The sequence below is a fragment of the Zootermopsis nevadensis genome, unplaced genomic scaffold, assembly GCF_977971745.1.
Source record: "Zootermopsis nevadensis isolate Lab colony 2312 unplaced genomic scaffold, Znev_1.0 Znev_ptg000006l, whole genome shotgun sequence".
Classification (NCBI taxonomy): Eukaryota; Metazoa; Arthropoda; class Insecta; order Blattodea; family Termopsidae; genus Zootermopsis; species Zootermopsis nevadensis.
Window position 1 is genome coordinate 11,655,516 of NW_028259138.1, and position 22,950 is coordinate 11,678,465.

General features: G+C 36.2%; 1 protein-coding gene across 5 annotated transcripts in view; it reads left to right on the forward strand.

Annotated features, from left to right (window-relative positions):
• The window catches only part of LOC110830986 (uncharacterized), a 96,253-nt gene extending 76,539 nt beyond the window's left edge, over window positions 1-19,714 (forward strand). For 2 of the 5 annotated variants that reach the window (XM_022066464.2, XM_022066467.2), the window contains 6 exons: window positions 526-672; window positions 2,475-2,597; window positions 5,159-5,227; window positions 6,137-6,268; window positions 10,000-13,394; window positions 16,842-19,714. In XM_022066464.2, coding sequence (XP_021922156.2) covers window positions 526-672; window positions 2,475-2,597; window positions 5,159-5,227; window positions 6,137-6,268; window positions 10,000-13,259 — 3,731 coding nt within the window. In that variant the 3' untranslated portion in view covers window positions 13,260-13,394; window positions 16,842-19,714. Of the gene's footprint in view, window positions 1-525; window positions 673-1,728; window positions 1,822-2,474; window positions 2,598-5,158; window positions 5,228-6,136; window positions 6,269-9,999; window positions 13,395-16,841 lie in introns of all 5 variants that reach the window. The other 3 variants (XM_022066465.2, XM_087343688.1, XM_022066466.2) reach the window with 3 other exon arrangements.
• The last annotated feature ends 3,236 nt before the right edge of the window (window positions 19,715-22,950 follow it).

Sequence of the window (22,950 nt, forward strand, 5' to 3'; positions counted from 1 at the left end):
TCTACTTTTAAGTGAGTAGAATGCAATCTATCTTCGGAAAGAGTAAAACTCTCTGAATGTAAACACAATCAATTAAAACTAAAATTCTGTGTTGTATGTGGCCTGGGAAGTCATGGCACACTACTGGCAGACGAAATACTTCGAAACACTGGAAGTTAGTAATAATAAAACAAAGAAATTAATAATAATACAACAGATGGCAGAAGGCAACAAAGATGCATGAGAATTATCTTTGTACTAAAGACCAGTGGTCTCCACTTGGGATTATGGATGTGCACAGTGTCAATTGTCTACCAGGCTGTCTATGTCACAGGGATTTTCTTAACTCTCGTGTACAGTACATTTTCATATATATATATATATATGAACAATATAACTATGTCACTGACATAATGTTTTTTTCATCACCAAGTTTGCTGAGAATACCCCTTTCTTTGTTCCCAAGATCCTTTATGGGCAATATGATGCTACAGACAGCTACTTTTCCAGGTATCGATAATTGTGTTAATTTGTCTACCCGAACAGGTGAGTCAGATGCTCCAGTTCAGGAGTATGGCCCTCCAAACAGTGGAGGTGGTCAATATAACAGCCAAGGGGTGCCAGCACAGCAGCTGCGGAAGTTACAACTCAGTGAAGACGATCGGGCACTCATGAACAAGTTCAGGGCTCAAGGTGAGGCTCTCGCCAAAAGCTCAATCCTTCTCTAAGCACAAATTGAAACTTCTACATCAAACTGACACATCTATATACAGCTTGGATGCCAAACAAACTCATCATCATCCCATTAAAGAACATTGATTTCCAACAATATTGAGGTACCAAACCGTGCTAAAGAATCAAGTCATAGTTAACGAAGTATCATTAAGCAGATCATAAACATCTCTGGTACACTTTATGTTTTTAGATATGTCGTTCAAACTCGTAGCATGGTTGGTTTATGAATAGTCAAGTTTGTGCTACATATTAATACGGTAATGCCTATCATAAATGTTTTTACACAAAATTTAAAAATGTTGAGGGTGGCACTAGATTAGTTTTTATTACAACTAAAGTTATCAGCAACATGTAAATATGTTAGTCAACATTAAATTGATAGGGGCTGATTCTAAAGAGATGTTCCTTAGAAGTCTTGTCATTTGTAAGATGGATTATTTATAATGCAGGCTTGCATAACTGTAAAGGAGCTACCTAGTGTGATTTATACCAAACCGAAACATAAATTTGTTTTTTAAAAAATGTCCATTCTTTCTATATTTTTGTATGTTTTGTTCTGTAAAAAGATATACATTTAAAAAGAATTTTACTGTCCTATTCGATCAATGTCAAGTCGCTGGTTGACCAACAACACTGTGTCCACGATAAAGGTTTTGAACTTTTAAAATAAATATCAGATTGTCTGTGAACTGTAAGAAATTTCAAGGAAGTGGTTGTATCAGTAGACATGAAGGTAATATCCCAACATTTGCCTGGGAAGGACTGAAGAAAATCATGGAAACTTTAAAAATCTCAAGAAGAATATTCGGTCTACTGGCCAGGATCTGAAGTATGTACTACCTGAATAGAGAGATCAAATGCAAAGTGATAAATGAAGAAAGGCAATAGTTATGTTCTGGAATGTTTAAGTGGTTCATACTCGCATTCAATCATATTGAATGAAAGAAAGAGATTGCCTTTAAATGACCATACCCACGTTTTGCTGCGTTTGTGAATGTCCCTTGATTTATTCAGTTTCAGAGGAGATTCCAACAAATGAGGAAGAGAATCCACGTTATAGGGGTGGCCACATTCCCTCTCGTGTTTTCCGGATACTGGACGAGAGTGGTACAGACTTAATTCTGTTTAGTAGTGGTGGATATTCTCTTTGCAGCAAACATGCCTGAGGTGGCGGGTTTTCTGTGCACAAATGAATGTTCTGCATGTCATGGTGTTTATAATTACATGTTCTAATGAGTATCTCTGGGTGGTTAAATACTGTACATGCCACAGTTGCAGGCAATCTGAAGTGGAACACATAATTTTCTTGTGTTCTAAGTAATTTTAAACCTTCAAAACAAATTTAAAAATTCCCTCGTCCTATGTAATGTGATATCTTGTTTGTGCTTCATCTCACCTCTCTTTATAAAATATTTCCAGTGTGCAAGCAGTGAGTACTAGCAATTATTATCCTCTAAAATGTTGATTTTGACATATAAGTGATATCCTGAGAGCTGGGAAGCTGTTTACAACTTTGCATATTCTTACATGTTCAGACTTAATACAAATGCCCTGACTGCATAAAAAAGTGTACAATATTGTACTGTAATGACACGTTACCCACACATGGTCTATTATTATCAGCATTAAAGACACAATACCTTCGATGGAAAAGTAGTCTTTTGTGGCAATTTCACTCCCACTCTGCACATTTCTATCATTTCCCCTTCTGGAGTCATTAACATGAATGTTGGTGTATGTGTTATGTACTTCCTCCTCAGTGGACGAGGACAGTTTCCTTCACACTGAGTCGGACCCTAGGTACAGGGGTGCTGCGATACCTTCAAGAGCTTTCCGCATGTTGCAGAATATGACAGATGGAACCACAGACTACAGTGAGGAGGGTATGGCTGCTTGTGTGTAGCTTGTATGTCCCAGTGTGTGACAGTGTTGCTAACTCTATTCCTTTCGTTAACCTGGAATCCAGTTATACCAGTTAAGCAAAATTTTGTGCTGTTAACTATCCTGAATATGTAGGATTTGAAGTTTTCACCGCAATGAGTCTGAAGATTGCCGTCTTCTGGGTTGTTGCACCGTGTAGTCTGGTAGATGTTTACCGACATTTCAGACGTGCCTCCAAAGAACATCCCAGTGTAAGCCAGATGATTACTGCTAACTATTTATTTCTTTAAAGAAGTAAACCCATTGCTTGGCACTGTGTTGGAGATATTCTGAGTTAGAAAGAAGACAGTTTTGATTTACTACTACTCTGCGTTAATGTCAATATTGGTGGTGGACAAAATATGTTGTAACAGGGTTTGACTTTACTTTCTTCATGCATGCTGTTTTTGAGGAAGTATAATTCCATGGTATAGGACTTTACTTCAACACTTCATCTTCTGACAAAGAAATTCCTTGCTTCCACGGAACCAACTCAAAAGATTTATCATGTTCATAAAATCCAACAATTTAAACTCTACCCAGTTCTATCTAGTTCGTGCCTTTTCATATTGTTTCTTGAATATGCAGTGTTTTCCTTCTGAAGTGATAATTTCTCTCCAGGGTTTCCAAAACGTGTGTATCTCAGTTCTTGTGTGTGCGCGCTGCATGCCCTGCCAATCACATCCTTCTACCTTCTTGTCCATAATTTAATCGCTCTAACAACATGCCACTATAGGCCTTCATCCATTCAACTTTTAAACACTGTCCTAAAAAATTAACATGGTGGTCATGCAAATGACAGTGTCATCTAGGCTCTTGAAATGTTTTATGGGTATTATTATTCTAGGAAAATTTAAACCAATAATGTTGCTACTGTGCAGAATATTTTTTGGTGTGATGGTTGGTGAAGATTCGTAATTAGATATGAAATTTATATGTTGACATATTGCAAACACATCAGCCCATGGTGGTATGCAAGGTCTAGTTCTTTGGGGCCCCAAAAAATGCTTCTCTTTAACAACTGCTGGAAACTGATATACAGACTTACAGATATTGTGGTTTCTGCACTTTGTAGCAGCCCCCCCTCCTTTGCCTGCATGACCGAACATATCTCTTTCTGGCTTCTTGCTATTTCATGCCTAAATAGAACAGACCAAATATAATGCTTCTGTTATTTCTTCCAAAAACAGGATCACATTTATACCTCTCAATACTGATGCTCAGTGAAATATCTATCACACTTTTAATCAGTGATCTCAACCTTATCGTTAATACGCCTGGAGTCAGCCAAAATCTACTCTATCTATCTTTTAAAATGAATACACAAATTTTATTATTGTAATTTCTTAAAATACAATTTAGAAGATGAACCATAAAAATGTGCCTTTTATGAAACTGATGAGGTATCATCATTGCCATGCCTTGAATAATTATGCCAAATTAAAATTAATTTCCTATCACAAAACCCTTAAAACACATTATTTATTAATAATGTGAACCCTGTTTCTGGGTAGGTTGTAGACAAGCATTCTGTTATAGTTAATGCTAAGAAGAATCTTGTTTTGATAGAAGAAGACAAAGATTCTTCTTACTGCTATTTCTGGGTGACGGTACACTGTAGGAAGATTTTCTTGGACTTTCCTAATTGAATATTCTAAGGAAAAATTAAGGTCACAACTGGTTTTGGTATGTCATCTGGTGAATGGGGGTAGGGGATCATTGAAACTGGGTAATTTTACTTGTGTTGACAAAGCCTGTCAATTTTTATTACTAATTTTATAATTATACAGTATTAGGAACCAATTTGAGACACTGAGTTTTATTCATAGCCTACAATAAAAATGTAACTTGTGATTGTATTCTAATATTTTGAAAGCTATGATTAGCATTATGAACACAAACAGGGGTATAAATATTTATAATATTAATTAACAATTAAGACTGTCACACAGAACGCTAGTTTGTTCATGGAATTTGCTATAATATTTCATTTGGTGGATAAATTTTGACATCACTGATCTTAAGAGTACATGTGTTCATGGTCTCTGATTATATGCCATAGTCATTCATGGTTATAGAGTAAAATTCTGAGGTTTCAGCGGCAGAGGCAGCCAAGACATGCCATTTATTTTATTTGTATTAATGCAGCTGATAACATTGGAAACACTAGTACCTAATGATGGAAAAAGGGACAGTTATCGAAGCATTGGATGTTTACTCTGTATGGTTGTGGTTCATCACCCAAGAAAATACTGTATCTATAAGCCATGAAAACTTCAGATTTTACATGACAGAATTATTGTCTGAAGAATGAATCAATTACTCATTACAGCAAACTTTGTAACACGTAAGCTACTTTCCAGATTACTTCATCTTCTATGACTGATACTTTGGAAATGACAGTCATTACATTGCTTATGGTATTGAAGTGAAAGAAAATCCATTGTTTTAAGGATCATTACTAAAAAGCCTGGATATCATATTTGTTTTGATTGGATGTTTCTAATTGCGATATTTCTTGCAGTACCCAGGGGCCCAGCAGTGGCACGCGGCCCTCAGGCAAGACCACTTTCTGTTCAGCAAACACCTTCAGGTAGTATAAGTTTGTTAGCAAAATGGTGAAACTCCGACACACACAATAATAGGTAGTGCTAACCTCATTTATTGCAACTAGCCAGGAAAGATGAAACCCAGAATTTCTTGATCTTTCAACGCATTTAACTTAATGTGAGATCTAAAATTCAGATCACCATTCTTCCAACAGTCTGACGAAAGATCGCAACAAATTGTTTTCCTCCTATTTCTCTCACTGGTGAGATTTTTCAGCGAAATTTTGTCATAGACATCCTTCATATTCACTTTTCCTATTGATCTCATACAATCAAACCTGTTAATTTTGTTTGGCAGTGTGTTATTACTTTCAGAGAACATCTGATATAAACCTGCGTTAGTAACAGGTTGAATTATCACACAGAAAATGGAGTTTGGTGCCTTCTGTGCACTTGCCTTTGTTGTGTGTCTGACCCTGAACACTGAAGAGTGTCAAATCTACATTATTTGTTGATGCTGTGTTCAGGGGTAGTATCTTAAAGTAATACCATCTTCCAAATTTGTATCTATTCATTATTCACAAGTATCTGCCACTTCATTTGATGCAGTACAACCTAAGTAACTGATATAGCATTATTAAATGATCTAAGAATCAGTTTACATTACTGAATAACATTACATGAAGATTTCTGTCTTCTAGGTTCTGTGTAGTCTGGTCAATGCTAACCAACGTTTCAGAGGTCATACTGCCTCCATCATCAGGGCGGAGGCAGTATGACCTCTGAAATGTTGGTTAACATCGACCAGACTACACATTGCAACAGCCCAGAAGACAGAAATCTTCATACTCACCGCTGTGAAAACCTCAAATCTTACAACACTACATGAATTTAGTTCTAATAGCAATTTCATTCAAAGTTTGGAGATAACACTGATAATGAAATTCTTTCAGGGGATGGAACACCTCAGCCATATATTCCTCCTTCTGAACAGCAAGTGCCAGAGCCCAGAAAATACACAGGTGGAGCAATTCCGTCACGTTCCTTCAGGATGTTACAAGCGATGACAGCACCTGAGAACTATGGTAAGTGCACCTTGCCTTCTGATTTCACTCTGTTTCATGGTACATGAAGTGTTATAGTAGAAACTCAGTTCTCTTCCTTGAAGTTTAATTATGAACAGGAAGATTCTAATAGAAAGAAAAGTACATGTACTCTGCATCATTACTGATATATACTGGTTCTGAACCTTTTGGTGTTCATGGCACACTTGGGATATTAATTTTTCCCTTTTATGGCACATCAGAATTAGAAGACAGAACCTAAAATTTATATTAAGAGCACACATATTTTTAAGTAATGTCATTTATTATATAAAAATGTAATAAAGTTTTGATACAAATATCAATTTAAAAAGCTTAAGCAAATGCAGTAATTTCCAAACTTTATATAACGGTGCCCCCTCAGCTTGGCAAAGACTTCAGTGACCCCCCTCCTCTTCTTAATTTTGTCTGTGTATATAATGAACACCTTGAAGAGTTTTCATTTTATATCTTTATCTGTTAATAACATTTATCAAGATTTTATAAATATTATTAACATTTTACAGAGAGGAGGCCACACTGAAATTTCTTGCCCACTTGTTTGTTAAATTAATTTTATAATGCAGCAGCCTATTGGCTATTGTAAACCTTAACTCTCTATGCAATTTTCCATTTATGTCTACTTTTGCCAGTACGTGTGTTGGTTTTATGTTTACACGGTTTTTAATTTTTATAATTCTTGACTTGTTTCTGTTCATTCTTATATGGCATCACAAAGGAAAGGTGGACTTTCATACCATGATAAAGTACACACTACTATTTTTTTTCCAGAACATAATTGCCTTGGTTAGAATCGGCCTGAATTACAAACAATAACGTGATATTAATATTTTATTTTTTAATTTGCCTGTTCAACTTTATTGTGCACACTTAATATACATTGTGGACCCACATCAAATAATATCCTGACCAGATGAATAATTATTGTTCAAGAATGAGCATGTAACATGCATTTGTTAAAATCTCCAAATATATAACTGCATATCAAAGGAGAGTGGCGATACGTCAGTTGAGAAAAATTATATTTCATTATACAGATGTATAATTCAGCTATGATATTTACATGACTGCTGGTCATCTATCAAAAAATCTTTTATAACTAAAATTGTCTTACATCACTTTATTAACCATTCTTTACATTTAAAGGAATATCTTAATTCACAAGTCCTTCCTTTATATTTGGCTTCCATCTCAAAAGGTATTGACAGGATCTACCCATCAAAGTATTTTGAAAGTGAAATGTGCAGATGGATATAACCACGTCATGTAGTGTATGATTTTTGTCATATACCTAATAACGCTACTGATTCAGATCTGTGTACTTCACCATAAAGCATGACATACAATTCTGCTGGCAAACTCTTCTTTTAACATGTTTGGTCTTTTTTGTCGAGAGGTTTTTGTTCGCTAAAAGCAGTTCTTAGTCTAATCATATCTCAAAAAAGATTCCTTCGTTCATCTAATTTTCATAAAAATGTTCTGACACTTTATTTACTTAGGCTTGACATAAAAATGTGCATCTGTTGTATGTGTAAGTTATTACCATTACGATTTTTCACTTCTCCCTTAATGCAAGTCTGTCAGACATGTGTTTGTGGACCAGTTTGATATCGTGGCTTTGAGAACAGGGCTACATCATCAGAAGACTAAGAGGGTTTGAAAGGGTATGAACTGGAAATTTATTTATGTATTATACAATTAGTTTAAAATGTTATAATAAATTTATATGGAGTTATTTATTTATGACTTAATTTAAAAATTGAAATAATTAAATTCTAGCAATAAAACAAACAAAAAAACATAGGGGAGGGACTCTGAGGTGAACAAATAATCTTATCTCATACATGGAATTATATTCCTGAAAATTATGAAAGAAGTTCTATAATTTTTGGCATGTCTACTGAAAAACTTTCTTGATACAGTGCTCATAAAAAGTTATATCTTCTGACATCAGTGCCATGTGACAGTTTTGTACGGCCTTCTGCGTCATATAAATAATGAAGCTCTGGGAATCAGAGAATTACAGTCTGCAATCAAATAATATTTATTAATTTTGAATTACATACTGTCATGTTTTGAACAGTTTCTCAATGACAGTTTCTGCTTTCAGACAGAGACTTACAGCTTACTGGGCTATAGATTCGTAGCCACTAGCAGAGGGTATTCACACTTATCACTTGCGAAATAATTGTTATTAACATGAAAGCAGAATAATTAATTCAGGATGTGATGTTTGCCTGATTTCACATTACCTTACTTTCATGGAAACTTCTGTTAAAAAAATAAATGAAAGTTAATTCATCTCTAAATGTTATTGACGATGACAGTTAAACTCGGCAAATGAAAGTTACATGAAATGTGTTCTTACTTCCTGCAATGATTGTGAATAAAGTAGGCAGAGTAAGGTAACAGAACAGTAATGCATTTGACTCATGTTTGGGATCCACCTGGTTCTAAAGGGGACAGCTTTCCTGAGATGTTCATGGTTTTTCTCAGTCCCTTCATAAGATGCTGGTACAGCACCTTAAAAATAAGCCATGACTACCTACTCCTCAATCCTTCCCAAACCATCATATACCAAATAACATGAGGTTAATACAGTATCAATAAGTAACCCATAAACCATCACCAGACTGCCTTTGTACAAAGTATAAACTGCCTCAAATTTATTTGATAAAATAAGGAACGTACAATGCGTCCTGCGCCGTAGCCGCGCGATCTGAGGCATCATGCTTCGGACTGGCGATACGGAATGTGCGCTGGTTCGAGTCTCGGGGGAGAAGAAATTTTCTCTTGAGCTTTCGACCAGTGTATGGGACCGGTGCCAACCCAGCATTGTGAGGAAATTGGGGAGCTACAATAAGTAGCGTAATCCGGTCAGGAAAGCTAGCAATGGCTTGGCGTTCGTCGTGCTGACCACATGTCACCCTATATCTGGTTGGATGATCGTTCACCTCTGCTTAGGCATGTGAACGTGAGGCCAGCAGCCAGCTAGTCGGCTTTGGCTCTCTGGAGCTGTTAAGCCAAGGATTTAATTTTTAAGGAATGTACAATAACTGTGAATGTTGAATTGAGTCTCTGTTATTGCACTGTGCCAAGGGGAACATGTTAGCTGGTAGTTACTCTGCTTGATCTCTAGCACTTTTTACTAGACAGATGGATTTTCTACTTTTTAAGGTGCATTTGCTCTGTGTTAATCTGGAGTTGTGGCTCATGTACTCTCATCACTATTTTGTACTCATGTTAAGTATGACCAGTGTGCATTGCTTCATGTTATGATGATCACATGTTAATTTTAACATATGACATACTGAGTGCAGTGATATGAATAAGACATATTGTAGGATACATTCAATACAAAATGTATTATTCAGTCATACTACAGAAACAGAAATTGTACAAGTAACAGAAGTTATGTGTTAAATCACTTTTAATTTGTATTTCTTCAAGGAAACCTTAGCGCAATAATACCTAGGCTTAATTTCTGGTAAAGAATTAGTTTTCTCTTGGGAGTAATAATGTGATGACCAACTTCCAAGTGATCAAAAATATTATCTACAGAATATATAGTATGCTCAGTATAATATCCAGAATGCTTGCAAGAGAGGAGACCTGAAAACCAAGTGAAATTAAATGAAGTAAACATTGGCAATTAGTTATAAATGATCTCGTCGCTGTTATTTTTTTCTTCTTTATAATATTATCTGTTATAGCAACTGTTTCATCATCAGATGGGCGTGAAACCCCTGCCTCACTCTCTCACCAAGGCTATGGCGGGAATAATAGGGGTCATTGGGCTCATTATGATCCTGGTTACTGGGGCCCTGAGGCTTGGTGGGGCTGTTATCCTTCTCCTGCACCTGACATGCTTGAGAATAGAGAGCAGTACTGGGATCCATACTCAGCAATGTATGCCTACATGGCTGAAGTAAATGCTGCCTATGGGTTTCCACCAATACCCTACCCTTCCATGTATCCCTCTCATCATTTTGCTCCTTTTATGTCTGCAAGGTACCCACAAGGTGGTAGCAGTGACTTGGATGAATGTTCAGGGTACTCATCTACAGAAGAGATGCCATATTATGGAGCTAATTTTGCTCATGGAATGGCCCCTGTGATGAATGATCAGTGTGGTACTGTGATGTCGACGTGTGGCTTGCCAGCACCACCACCTGCCATGCCAAGCATCATGGTCACCCAGACACCAAACAGTGAAGGCTCACTTGGGAAAGTAAATGCTTCTGGCTTCAAGAGCTCTGACAGAGTGGTGAATGCCAATAGCAAAGAAGTAAATGTAGAAGAGGGAAATTCACCAAGGCAAAAGACAGATGTTTCTCGACCCTCAAGTTCTGTTGACTTAGATGTCTACGAGACTGCTGAATCAGAAAAATGTTCTGACGACGAACAGGTCACTACTGACTCTGACACTGAAGTGGAAGAGGATAAAGATAACAAAGATGGGATAGGGTCAGGTCAGTTGCAGACTATTCGCTCTGTGTCAGACATTAATGTGTACAAGGACACGATGGACTCTGAAGAGCATGACTCTGAGGAAGAAACTGATGATGGAGAAGAGGAGGAGGAGGAGGAGGAGGAAGACAAAGAGCATTACTTAGAGGGAGAGGAGTGCATTCCTCATCAGCTGAGCATCATATATGAAGAAAGTGAACACAGTGATGCTGAGAGTGTGCGTCAGGCTGGTGGAGCTGGTAGCTGGTGCCCCACTAGAACCAGTAGCAGCATGACTACCAGTGAGGATGGGGACAGCTCCACCACTCTGGACAATGGTGATGATGATAGTGATGGTGATTACAGTGTCGTGGATAGTGAATCTTCTACAGTAACTGTGCGTTTGCCACTTAAACTTAAATTCAGTCGCTCTGAAAACGACGAAGAAGTGACCACTGTCATTGTGGGAGACAGTCAGGTAAAGCGACAAGAAGTTTCAGATACTGTTGGTGTGCCGGTCTCTGAGGAGGATGAAAATGTGAAGAACAGGGACAAGAAACCAAACCTGAAAGAGAAAGAAGGAGCTGCAAAGAAGGCTGTGGAAGGAGGCTGTACTGATATCTCAGTAACTCTTTGTTTTCCTTCAAAGCCAAATCTGAGTAAGAGAGTTGAAGAATGGAGACAAGACACTATCCAATACACCGAAAGTAATTTGACTGATACAAACAGTGATAATGTGATACCATGCAAAAGTTCAATGTCTAACAAATGCAGTAAAGGTACTGAAAGAACACGAACCAAAATTTCAAGTGATTTACCCCAACAGGCAATTTTGGATGAAGCGGATATTTACGAGACAGCGGACTCTGACTCAGATGTTTCTGTTTTCTTGTCACTTCCCCTGAGGAAGCGATCACAGAAAGGACCTGGCTCTGACAGCATCAACAATATATCAGAGGAAGAGGATGAGGAAGATGGGAAAGCTTCCAGTCATTGTGAGGATGATTCTAGTAGCACTACAAGTATCCAAACAGTTAGATTAACTTCAGAATCACGAGGAAGGTCAAGTGGAAGTGAAATGGAGAATGCAGTGACTGCTGATGAAGGTGGTGAAATTTCCAGAAACAAGTCAGATGGCTCTATTGCAAATCGCCGGCCTGAAATAAATATTTTGGAACGAGCTGCAGAAAATAATGTGAAAAGCAGCAAGGCACAGGATGAAAGTGTGAGAAGTGAGAGTGAGAGTGAAAATGATGATGGGAGCTCGGAAAGTGGTAAGACCTCCACAAGCAGTACAAGCTGCATCAGCAACAAAGAGGCCAGTTCTAAGAAGGGCAGGAAGAACTCTGTACCTTCATTGCATAATGATGATATGGTCAATGAAGAGGAGATGGATATTGAAGATAACAGCAGTGAAGAATCAGATGACAGCCAAGATGAGAAAGAGCATGATATCATTCAAAAGATTTATGATCTGTGTGATGCATCAGAGAAGGTATCTCAGACAGACCTGAAGCAAAGAAACACTGTTACAACCAAGATCAAAGAGGTTGAGCATAGCAGAGAGCAGAAAGACACAAACACAATGCAAAAATCAATAAGAAATGAAAAGGATAAACAGAATTCCAAGTCGCAAGAGGAGAGTGAGGAGGACGATTCTGGTGTCACTTCTGACATGAGTCGCCCAATTTCTGATGCTGACACAGAGTCAGAGGCAGGCAGGGGTGAACAAAGCCGCCTAATGCAGTGCCAGCGTGCTTCCACACACTCAAGACTTTTCAAGCTACTCCAGGATGAGTGTGGGAAAAGTGACAATGAGGATGAGGAGGATGGTGCTGCTATGAAGTCTCGGAGGGAGCAGCTGACATTACCTCTCTTTAACACTAATGGCAGTGATCCTGACAGCTTGTCCTCTTCATCTGGAGTGACATCACCTGCTTCCCCTACAGTGACAGATCGGCTGGTTAAAGAGCTTGTGCAGAGTTTATTGCAGCGGAAGAAAGGTCGTCGTTTGAAGAAACTGCCCCTTGCCAAGTTGCATGCTGCTGCTCTGAGGATACTACAGGAAGATATGGACCCATATGATACTGGAAGTTCTGAAGACAATTCCAGTAACCATGCCTACCTCTTGCCCACACATAGACGAAGCTTTCATCATTCCAATAACACTGCCACCTACCCCATGCCACCACAGCAGGTGATGTATGGGGACAACTACTATGATTACTGTGATTATTATGATTCCTGGGCCAATCCGACTTCCTGCTATGGCACCAATGGCTGCAGCGGATATGAGAGTGATATTATGCCGTCCAGAGCATTTAAGCTGCTTTCAGAGCATGCCCAACCAGGAGGATTTAGCTCAGGCATCATCAACGGTCTGTGGGCAAAGTGTCCGAGGATAACAAGTTCAAAAAACATGCCTAAAAATTTAACTGATGATACTGATAAGACTGACCTCAGTCCCTCTTCCTGTCCTGCACCTCCATCTAAATCAGCCCCAGCCTCTGCTCGAACCACGTGATGAGTGAGGCACAGAGCGAGCGAGTGAGAGAGAGATTACACGCACGTTCCTCCCACACATGTTCGATTGAACGGTTCTCTGGAGAGATGTTTTTGATAGACATATGAGATGTCTGTAGAAGGTCAAACCCAGGAGGTAACAACCCTCTTGTTCTACCATTTCTTTTTGGTTGTTTACCATTTTGTGATTTGAATTTGATTAGCTCATGTACTTGATTCACATGGTAGTTTATGAGTTTACAGTGGTATCTATTATTTTATCTTATTTTTGTATTTCACAGCTCCTAGATTCATAATTATTTTAAAATAAGACTAAACAATGAGTAAGTGTTGTCTCTATGGAGTAAACTCCACCTTTACAAAACTTGTGAAAGTCAAGACATAAGCTATATAAAGAACATACAAAGAATCCTGAGTATTAATATGACAGCTCATCAATATCTGAACTGCACCAAACGGTAATGTGAATAAAATATATTGATTGTTGTGTTCACATGATTCACATCAGCAACTAATGTTGCTTTAATGTGACTGTAGCTGAAACTGAGATAGTTTTCAAAACAAATCTGGCATTTTAAAATGTTAGGTTTCTACTTAACAAAACAGATACAGGCTACTCAAACATCATTAGCAGCTGGACAGCTATGATTAAACAAAACAAATGCATTGATTGGTAATGGAACCTTGCATCTTGCATTTTCTGTTGACACTTAATAAAATAATATAATTAACAATTTTAATTAGCAAACAGTCATTGTGATTGACTTTATAATTTTTCTCTGACACTTTTACAGACTGCTATAGAAAGGTGCAGTTTGCTTCAAAGAGATTTTTCACAGAGAATTTTTATCTTTTTTCTAACTGCATTCATGTAATGTCTTGGATGTATTAGGTTTTTCATGACCTTAATATGTATGTTACAGTTAATCTTAAATAACAATTGCTCTTTTTGGGACTAAATAGCATGATCAGCTTACTTTGAAGATGTACATGGTGTACTTATGTGTAATTTAGAACAGCTCATATCTTCATCTTATTATACTGCTAATCAATAAATGAATTTATTTTCTGTGCTGTGGAGTCAGAAAACCAGTGACAGGCATTGTGAATAATTTTTATTTGGATACATTAATATATCTTTTGGATCATTTTACTTCAAGAGGAGATTGGATGCTACTGTTCAGGTCTGTGCACATTTAGTAATATTTTTAACATAATTTATATAATTACTTAGAGATTTTTTTACTTTTAAAATTTTTAAGTACACCCTGAACTTCTCTTTGATGTACCTGCATTATCTGTGTGCCACAAGACAAGTTACGACTAACATTGCCTGTGCATGGAAGAATGTGTGTTATGTATGTGCATGAACGAGTATTTATTGCGTGTGGTTGTAATTAACAGATGGTACAGATCACTTCAAAGCTCTTGTTTTGGGATTCTTAATATCTCAGAATTTTTAGTGAATTTCTAGTATTTATGTAGAGCTTTTGTTGTACATTGAAACCCAAGGCAAGAATTATACAGAAAATTAGTTTCTTAAAAACTAAGTATGCAAATCACCTAACCTCAACTGTAATAATGTTAAATTAGTAAAATTATAAATGAATGCACAGAATTCCTAAAATTTCCTATGTGATTCAAATGGGGGGGGGGGGGGGGGCAAATGCACACTTGGGATGTCAACAGAAAGATGTATTTTATTTATGAATGAGCCTGTCTGTTGTCTAAGTGGTAAAGTAAATTAAACTTAATATGGTAATAATTTCAACAAAATCAGCTGTCTAGTCAGTGAAATTTGTATGTCAATAAAATAATTCACAATTAATGCAATATGACAAACACAAAAATGATTTTGAAGGAAGCAATACTGATTTCTGAATGCTATAATTACAATCAATTATATTTCAAGAGGTGCCTATTTTAGTTTTAAATGACATTCAAAATCAGAGTCTCTAAACACACCATGTTCTTTTTCAAATTCCTGCTGAGGGGAAGGGGGTTATTGTTGTTCAATAAACTGTACTTGAATCATGAAATTGCTTCTTCTAATTTGACACATCATTAATTAACTCATACTTAATGCCTGAAAGTATTAAAGTACGTATAAATTAGATTAATTTTCTACGTACATCTTTAACATATTTCACAAGAAATGTATAAATAACAAGCTAATGTAACCTCTTAAATGACACATGAAAATTAGTGTATTGCAACAATAAAACATTTAGAAATTTATATAAGATTTAAAGTTTAGTGGTGACTAAATGCAATTAGATCAGCCATGTGAATACGGAATTACGCTGTTTCTAACATTGCAGAGCCAGTATATGCCTACATCATCAGGGATTTTACTGATCTGATGACAAGTTAATTGATCAGTCCCTGATGACTATGACAGAAGTCTCTGAAATGGAGATTAATTCCATACTCACATGGCTGTTCGTCTGAGAAGACTTCAGTGCATTCTCATTTATCATTCAATTTAAGTTCTGAAAATGAAAGTCTGAAATCACAATTTTCTAGGTGTATTAATTACTGTTGTGATTCCACGTGGTGATAAGGCTTGTAATTATGAACCAGATTAATTTTATACATTAAATTGTACTTAGTTCACACAGAAAGGTCAAAAGAAAACAAGGAGACAGAAGAATTTTATATTATAGATTTTTTTAAAGAAGAAACTGGATGTATTTAAAGCATGTTGCTGTGTGTTATCCTCATGCATGGCATTACTGCATTTACTTGAGCACTGTGAGTTTGAATTTCGATGATTAACAGAAATTACAAATCAGTGTATTTGGTTAAGTTCATATAATATACAAAAATTCTATTAAAATGGCTTAGATATAAACAGTTGCCTTTATGAAATGTACGATGCTTTTGTAAAAGACTGAATTTAAGATCAAATTTGAAACAGTAAATAAACAGTTTCCTACAATGCTCATAACTCAAACACAGCTCTTCTTAATTCTATAAGGTTCTGATGATGGCATGTAAGAATTAGCATTACTAATAGTACTGCAAAATCAAGAAATTCTTTAATACTAACAGACCTTACTATTACATGTGATGAAATAAACAGAATTATTTAAATAATGGTTTAAAAGCACTCCAAAATCCAGAGATCACCATAGAAAACTCAAAAGTTAATTACAGATTACTGATAAGTGGACAACAGCCCCTAGAGCAACATAAAACATAATTTCCTTCATTGGAGAAATTAATCTTATCTCTGGCAGAGTTATTATGCTGGCTACAAATTTGCTGTGATATACCATGCACATTTCTATTACTGAAAAAAAATTATTCAAAACGCTGCATGCAGATTCTTTACACTACATTCATTTTGTTGCTTGACATGATCTGTGATTTACATTGACTTATGACAGCAACTATTTAAAGGCCGATTCTCATTCTGAATAGACATTCTGATGCAACGAAAAATGTGTTAGATCTATTCGTTCAGAAAGTTTTTTTACAATGTAAGTCTGAAAGGAATTTGTCAAAAACTTTGACTTCATTTTAATTTGTGGTACATTTATATGATTCTGCTGCTATGTAAAGCTATTCTATGTTATAGGTCTGGGGCAGTCAGATATGTGAAGATGTAGATAGCAAAGCAGAGAAAATGCATTACATAACATGTGGTCAAAGGATGGAACAAATTGGCAATCAACTCGAAGAAGATGATGTCATCCATCACCTGCCAGTATATACTAGTGTATAAACACAGTCAGAGTATTTCTATCTGTAAATGTGCTATCTGACCCTGTGCTTCATGATAATCTCCTTTGAATGCTCTTTATAATTTTACTAACTCATACCACTTTAAATTGTAATCTATTTTGGAGAGGAAATGAGGTGTATATTTTTAAAAAGTGTTGTTGGTTTTTTGAAACATATTTTTTGTATTCACAAAAACCATCCACCATCATATACACCACTGCTTGCACCAACTCAATAACGCAAACTGCACTAAGGGGCATGTCATTTTGTATCTAACAGGTAATACTTTGTTATAACTGTAGATTAATTTCCCTTTTATTTACTAATATCGTGCTGTGCACATCAACATGGCAGTTACTCACTGTTACCTTAAAAATAGCTATAACTTTTACTGATTTAATACTCTTGTTGCCAAGCCTAGTGCTACAGGCTATGTAAAACTTGTTGGGCATTTTTTTCAAGTATTAATAATGCCATGTTCCCAAGATATTAAATATAGCATGTTAAAAAAATACTCTGTATGATTGTGCCATCCCTTAATATATGTTTGAGTTATACACAACAAAAACCAGCCACTAAGTGTCAGCCACATTGGACTGTGACAAAGGCTTAACGCAGCCTGCCGCACCAGCTCAACTGGTTCAATTCCAGAACAGTGTTAAGTCATTGTCATCATAAAGATATAAAACTGACCACACGATCACAATTTTCAAATTAATATCTGAGAAAGTCAAAAACTTTGCAAACAAAAAAAGAATACATTAATAGTTTTACTTCCCATGTGTGGAATAACTTTACTTCACTACAGCCTAATAACAAAACTGTTTGTACTATTATATTTTATTTTCTCTTAACTACATGTGTGATTGTAATGTGCATGTTAGGAGTCTGTCTTTGCTAAAAAACTGTTCCATGGTTTTGTTCATTTCTGTGTAAACAATAATGTTATGGATCTTTCCAAAGGCTTTATAAAGTTGTTAGTAATCTACTTTTTCTATACTACAGAAAACTTTAGCCATGAATTGTTTCAGTTTTTGTGTTTTAACTCTTTCACTGTAAAGCGGCCCATCCACGTACGAGTCTGGCTTGCAAGTCCGGCTCCCACTGAGCCAAACTCGTCTGTGGCTGGGGTGTCACGAGCCGAGTCTGCTATGCATGTGTGGTGAAATATATCAGAGCCCGACTCACGAGTCAAGCTCGCAAGTCACACTCGTACGTGGATGGGCAGCTTAATGGGCAGAACTGTTCATCTATGCACAGTGTGCTGAAATATCACATTTTAAAGTAACATAACAAATTAAAGGCAAGGTGTATGTGTCTGACGTGATATTTTAAGAAACAAAACATATTTTTACATTTAGGGATGAAATATTGAATGCAAGTATAAATTATATCTGGTCTGTGCTGGGTAACAGAAACTTTTTACTGACAGTGAAAGGGTTACAGTAATAACTTTTAAAGTCTGTAATTTTAGAAAAATTACAATATTATACAATTATTTTAATCTTTCATATTTATAATCAGACAACTGAAAATTATACTTTTAGAGAAAGTCGTTTAAAGAGAAACTAGAGACTTAAAATTATATAGTTATTTAAATGCACAATGTGTAGTACCTTCATTTGTTTGGACTGTTCTTTTTATAGGGCAGCCAGTTTAACAGTTTACGCATTATACCAGAGATATGTATGGGTCAACACTGTTGCCATATACTCATGTGGTTTAATGGATGTCTGAATTAACTAAAACCAATGACGATGATGACATCATTTTACGATGTATTATTTATTTTGGAAAAACAGATGCAATGATAAATGTTTAAAATATTTGTGATGACATATAGGCTTCAAGATGAGTGTTAGATGTATCACTTTGGCTATCTAATGACTGAAACACAACATAAGAAATAGTACATTTCTGAGAAATACCCTTCTTCCATAACAATTTAATTCATATATTGCCTGTGTGTAAAATAAATTAGTTAGTGTGTTATTTCAGCTGTAGGTGGATTTGTCATGAAACAGCAATGGGAATGTGGTTGGATAAATCAGTAATTATACAGTGACTTGTGCATATCCACATGATACTGAGGAAGTATTTCGGCAGACACTGTAAAAAGAGTTATAAAGTGATATTTGTTTAATCTGTAAAGCTGATTCTTTATGTTCAACTGAATGCTACAAATTTGTATCCCTGTAATTTAAATATATTCTGTTCATAAACATAACAATATTAATGGAATGTGTCCATGGTGGTCTTCTGAATTGTAGACTTGTAGGTGGGTACCAACATATTGGAGGATCATACTACCTCCATCTTCAACGAACTTACGAGTCCACACAACATCAAAATCCAGAAGACCACTGTGGGCATCTTTACTGCTGTGAGAACCTCAAATCTTTTATATGAAACAAATCACAGAAGTGGCAAAGAAAGCAACGCACAGAGTCTTCTGTCTGGTATCACTGGAATGTACGGCCACAAAACTTGAATGCCACATTGCACAAGGAATGAGTTCAGAATTTAATGATATGTACACAGGAAATGTTTCATATGTAACATTGCTGTTGTCAATGGTGTTAAGATTTATTTTGAAGTTTTGTATGTTTAACTTTTGTTAAGTAAAGGTGATTTGTCATTTTTTTTTGCCATTCTGCACTTTGTAATTTTATCAAATTATTGTGTGTCTTGTACAAGAAATTTATAATAAAGGCAGAGAAATATGGATGTCCTGTGGCAAACTGAATATACCCTATGTGCCACAGCCCATATAGAGAGCCCCGAAGAGATTTATACACATTATATAATATGGAATATTAACCCTTATCAGTCTCTGTGTGTTGTGTTTATGAGGGGAACCTAGTGTGGTCTATACTTAACAGATGGTACTGCAATATCTTTTCCCATGATTGACAAGCATAACTGATGTGAGGTCATTCAGAGGAGCAGATTATGACACTGGCCATTATCTGGTAGTGGTGAAAGTGAGGGAGTGGCTTTCAGTATGTGAGGCTAAGCAAAATTTCACCACAGAAAAATTTGATTTGAAGAAATTAAATGAGAGAGAGGTAAAGGAGCATATCAAGTTGAAATTTCGAATAAATTTCAAATTTTAGAGACATAAAGATGATGACAGTGTAGATAACAATATCAGAAACTGTATCAAAATACCAGCCAAAGAGAAACTAGGATACTACAGGAAAAAACAAAATAAACCATGGTTTGATGAAGAATGCTCAAAATTAATAGATTGAAGGAAGTAAACTAAATTCCAATGGTTGAAGGACCCAAACAAAACAAATATGGATAATCTATATAACATGAGACATGAAGCTAGTAAAACCTTTAGGAATAAGAAAAGGCAAAATTATTGAGCTTGAAACAAATAGTAAGGACAAAAATATCAGAGATCTGATTTTAAGAAAGGATATCAACCTCAGACTAATTTGGTAAAGGATGATAATGGCAACTTACTTGCAGATCCAATCAAAATGTTGAATATGTGGAAAAATTTCTTTAACCAACTGTTAAATGTTCATGGGACTGATGCTGTTAGATTAAAATACATATGGCTGAACTGTTAGTGCCAGAACCTAGTTTAGATGAAGTGGAACTAGCCATTGGAAAGTTGAAAAGTTATAAATTTCCAGGTATTGATCAAATTCCAGCAGAATTAATTAAAGCAGGTGGCAAAAAGTTGCATATGAAGATCCATAAGCTTATTTAGTTAATTTGAGATAAGGAAGTGATGTCACAAGAATGGAAGGAATTCATAATTATTCCTATTCATAAGAAGGGGGACAAAACTGAGTGAGGTAATTACTGAGGAATTCTCTACGATCAACCTCATACAAAATTCAATTGAAACTAAAGATTAAAATATACAAAATAATAATTTTGCCTATATGGGTGCAAAACATGGTCTCTCACTCTGAGGGAGGAACACAGTTTGCAGGTGTTCGACGATAGGGTTTTGAAGAGGGTATTCAAGTCTAGGAAAGAAGAGAATGGGGTATTGAGAAAACTACATAATGATGAGATTAAAAATTTGTACTATTGTCAGGGTGATTCAGTCAATAATGAGATGGGCGGGGCATGTAGCGTGCATGGATGGGGAAAGAGGTGTGCACCGGGTATTGGTTGGGAAACCTGAAGGGAAGAGACTGCTGGGGAGACCTAGACGTAGATGGAAGGATAATATCAAGCAGGATGTACGGGAGATAGGAGTTGAAGGAGACTACATGTTGTTGGTCCAGGACAGGGTCCGGTGGAGGGCTTGGTTAACTCGGTGATAAACCTTCGGGTTCCATAAGCCATTTAGTTTGTTAGTAAGTTAGCAATGCATACTTTTAACTACCTCTTTGGTTATATAGAACTTCTATACCATTAATATGGTCTATTATTGAACACAACCCTAAGTCAGATCAATTCAATTTACATCCTCACAGCTTAGTTCCCAAAGATTAATAAGAAACAACTTCCTTCCACATTCTTCTGTCTTCTACTTTTCAGACCCTTCAAAAGAAAATAAGATCTGAAACTCAGTACACATACGGAATATTTCAGAAGTCAGAAATTCACAGGATGCTAGAATACGATATTAGCCATACTAAACAAGTATAAAGTGTTGAGGTGTTAAAAAAAACATATAACACCAAGCTATGCAGAAAATACCAAACTGAACTTCAATGTATTTTATAACTTCACAGATTGTCACATACTGATAACATCTTCCTAATTTTGCTACAACAAAAACAGTTTTAATATCCTCTAATAATATTTGAGAGGAACCTGAAGATGACCCAACAGCAAGCCAAAGCATATTCCATAATATCTAAAATATTAATAAATTTTAAAATAATTATATTGTTGCATATGACAGAATGTATTTTCCTAGATAACTCCATAGAATGTTAGAAAATAATAGTAATCCATAAGAAATTTTATGCATTATTTCTCACAGATAAACCTTCAATTTTCAGTGATAATGATTTGATGAATTTCATGGTTGCTTTTAGTTTCATTACTGGCAAGAAAATATTTTGAGCAGAAAACATGCTGGAATTTGACATACCTGCCCCCTCATCAACCCCCAGTCATTTGTGCAAACCCTTGAAAATTACTGACATAATACATTACAACAGCCAATGAGGATGACACTAATTTCTGTAAATGATCAGAGTATAGTCTCACAAAGGGACATAGAGGTCATTTGGCACCTTGGAAGTGGAGATGAATTTAATTTAACATAATGCACCAGGCTTCCAGAATGTTAATTCAGTTGGGCTTCCAGAAAGTCAGTTCGGTGGAACACCAATGATCATTCATCGAGATATTACTTAGTTTAGTTAAAACAGCAAAGTAGTGAGTCAGACAATGATTTCAGTTTGGCACAAATAGTCATGAATGATGAAGAGTGATGGCCCTCATGAAGGAGGCACCAAGAACCTCTGAAACGTTGATAAACTTCTACTTGACTACATGGCGTTAAAATCCAGAAGAAAACTATCTTTCAATTCTAATTCTAATCCTAATCCATCCCATTCAGGTCAAGCGCAAGGGTATTTGGCGCCTTTGGGGAAATTTCTGCGAAGCAAAACCTATTAGCACAAGACCTGTCATGCAAATGACGAGGATGACTATGGTGTCCATGCTGTTAGACCAAATACCTCTGATTAGAAAGTAGGTCGATACGTCCTTCTGGCATGACAAACAATAAAAACAACAATGTTTCTTACGTGCGGTTTTCAATACAATTTAAATCATACGGGCCTGTATAATGTACGGGAACTATTGAGAAGTAACCCAGACTCCAAAAGGGCAATGGTTAAAGCCAATACTATGTACTAATACAGACACAATGTCGATAGTCTAAATTTGGCAAGCTGTTTCGTACAATATTTTATCTGCAACAATCTTACCTGCAACAGGGTTTTGAAGAAGTCTCCTTTGTAAATAATTCC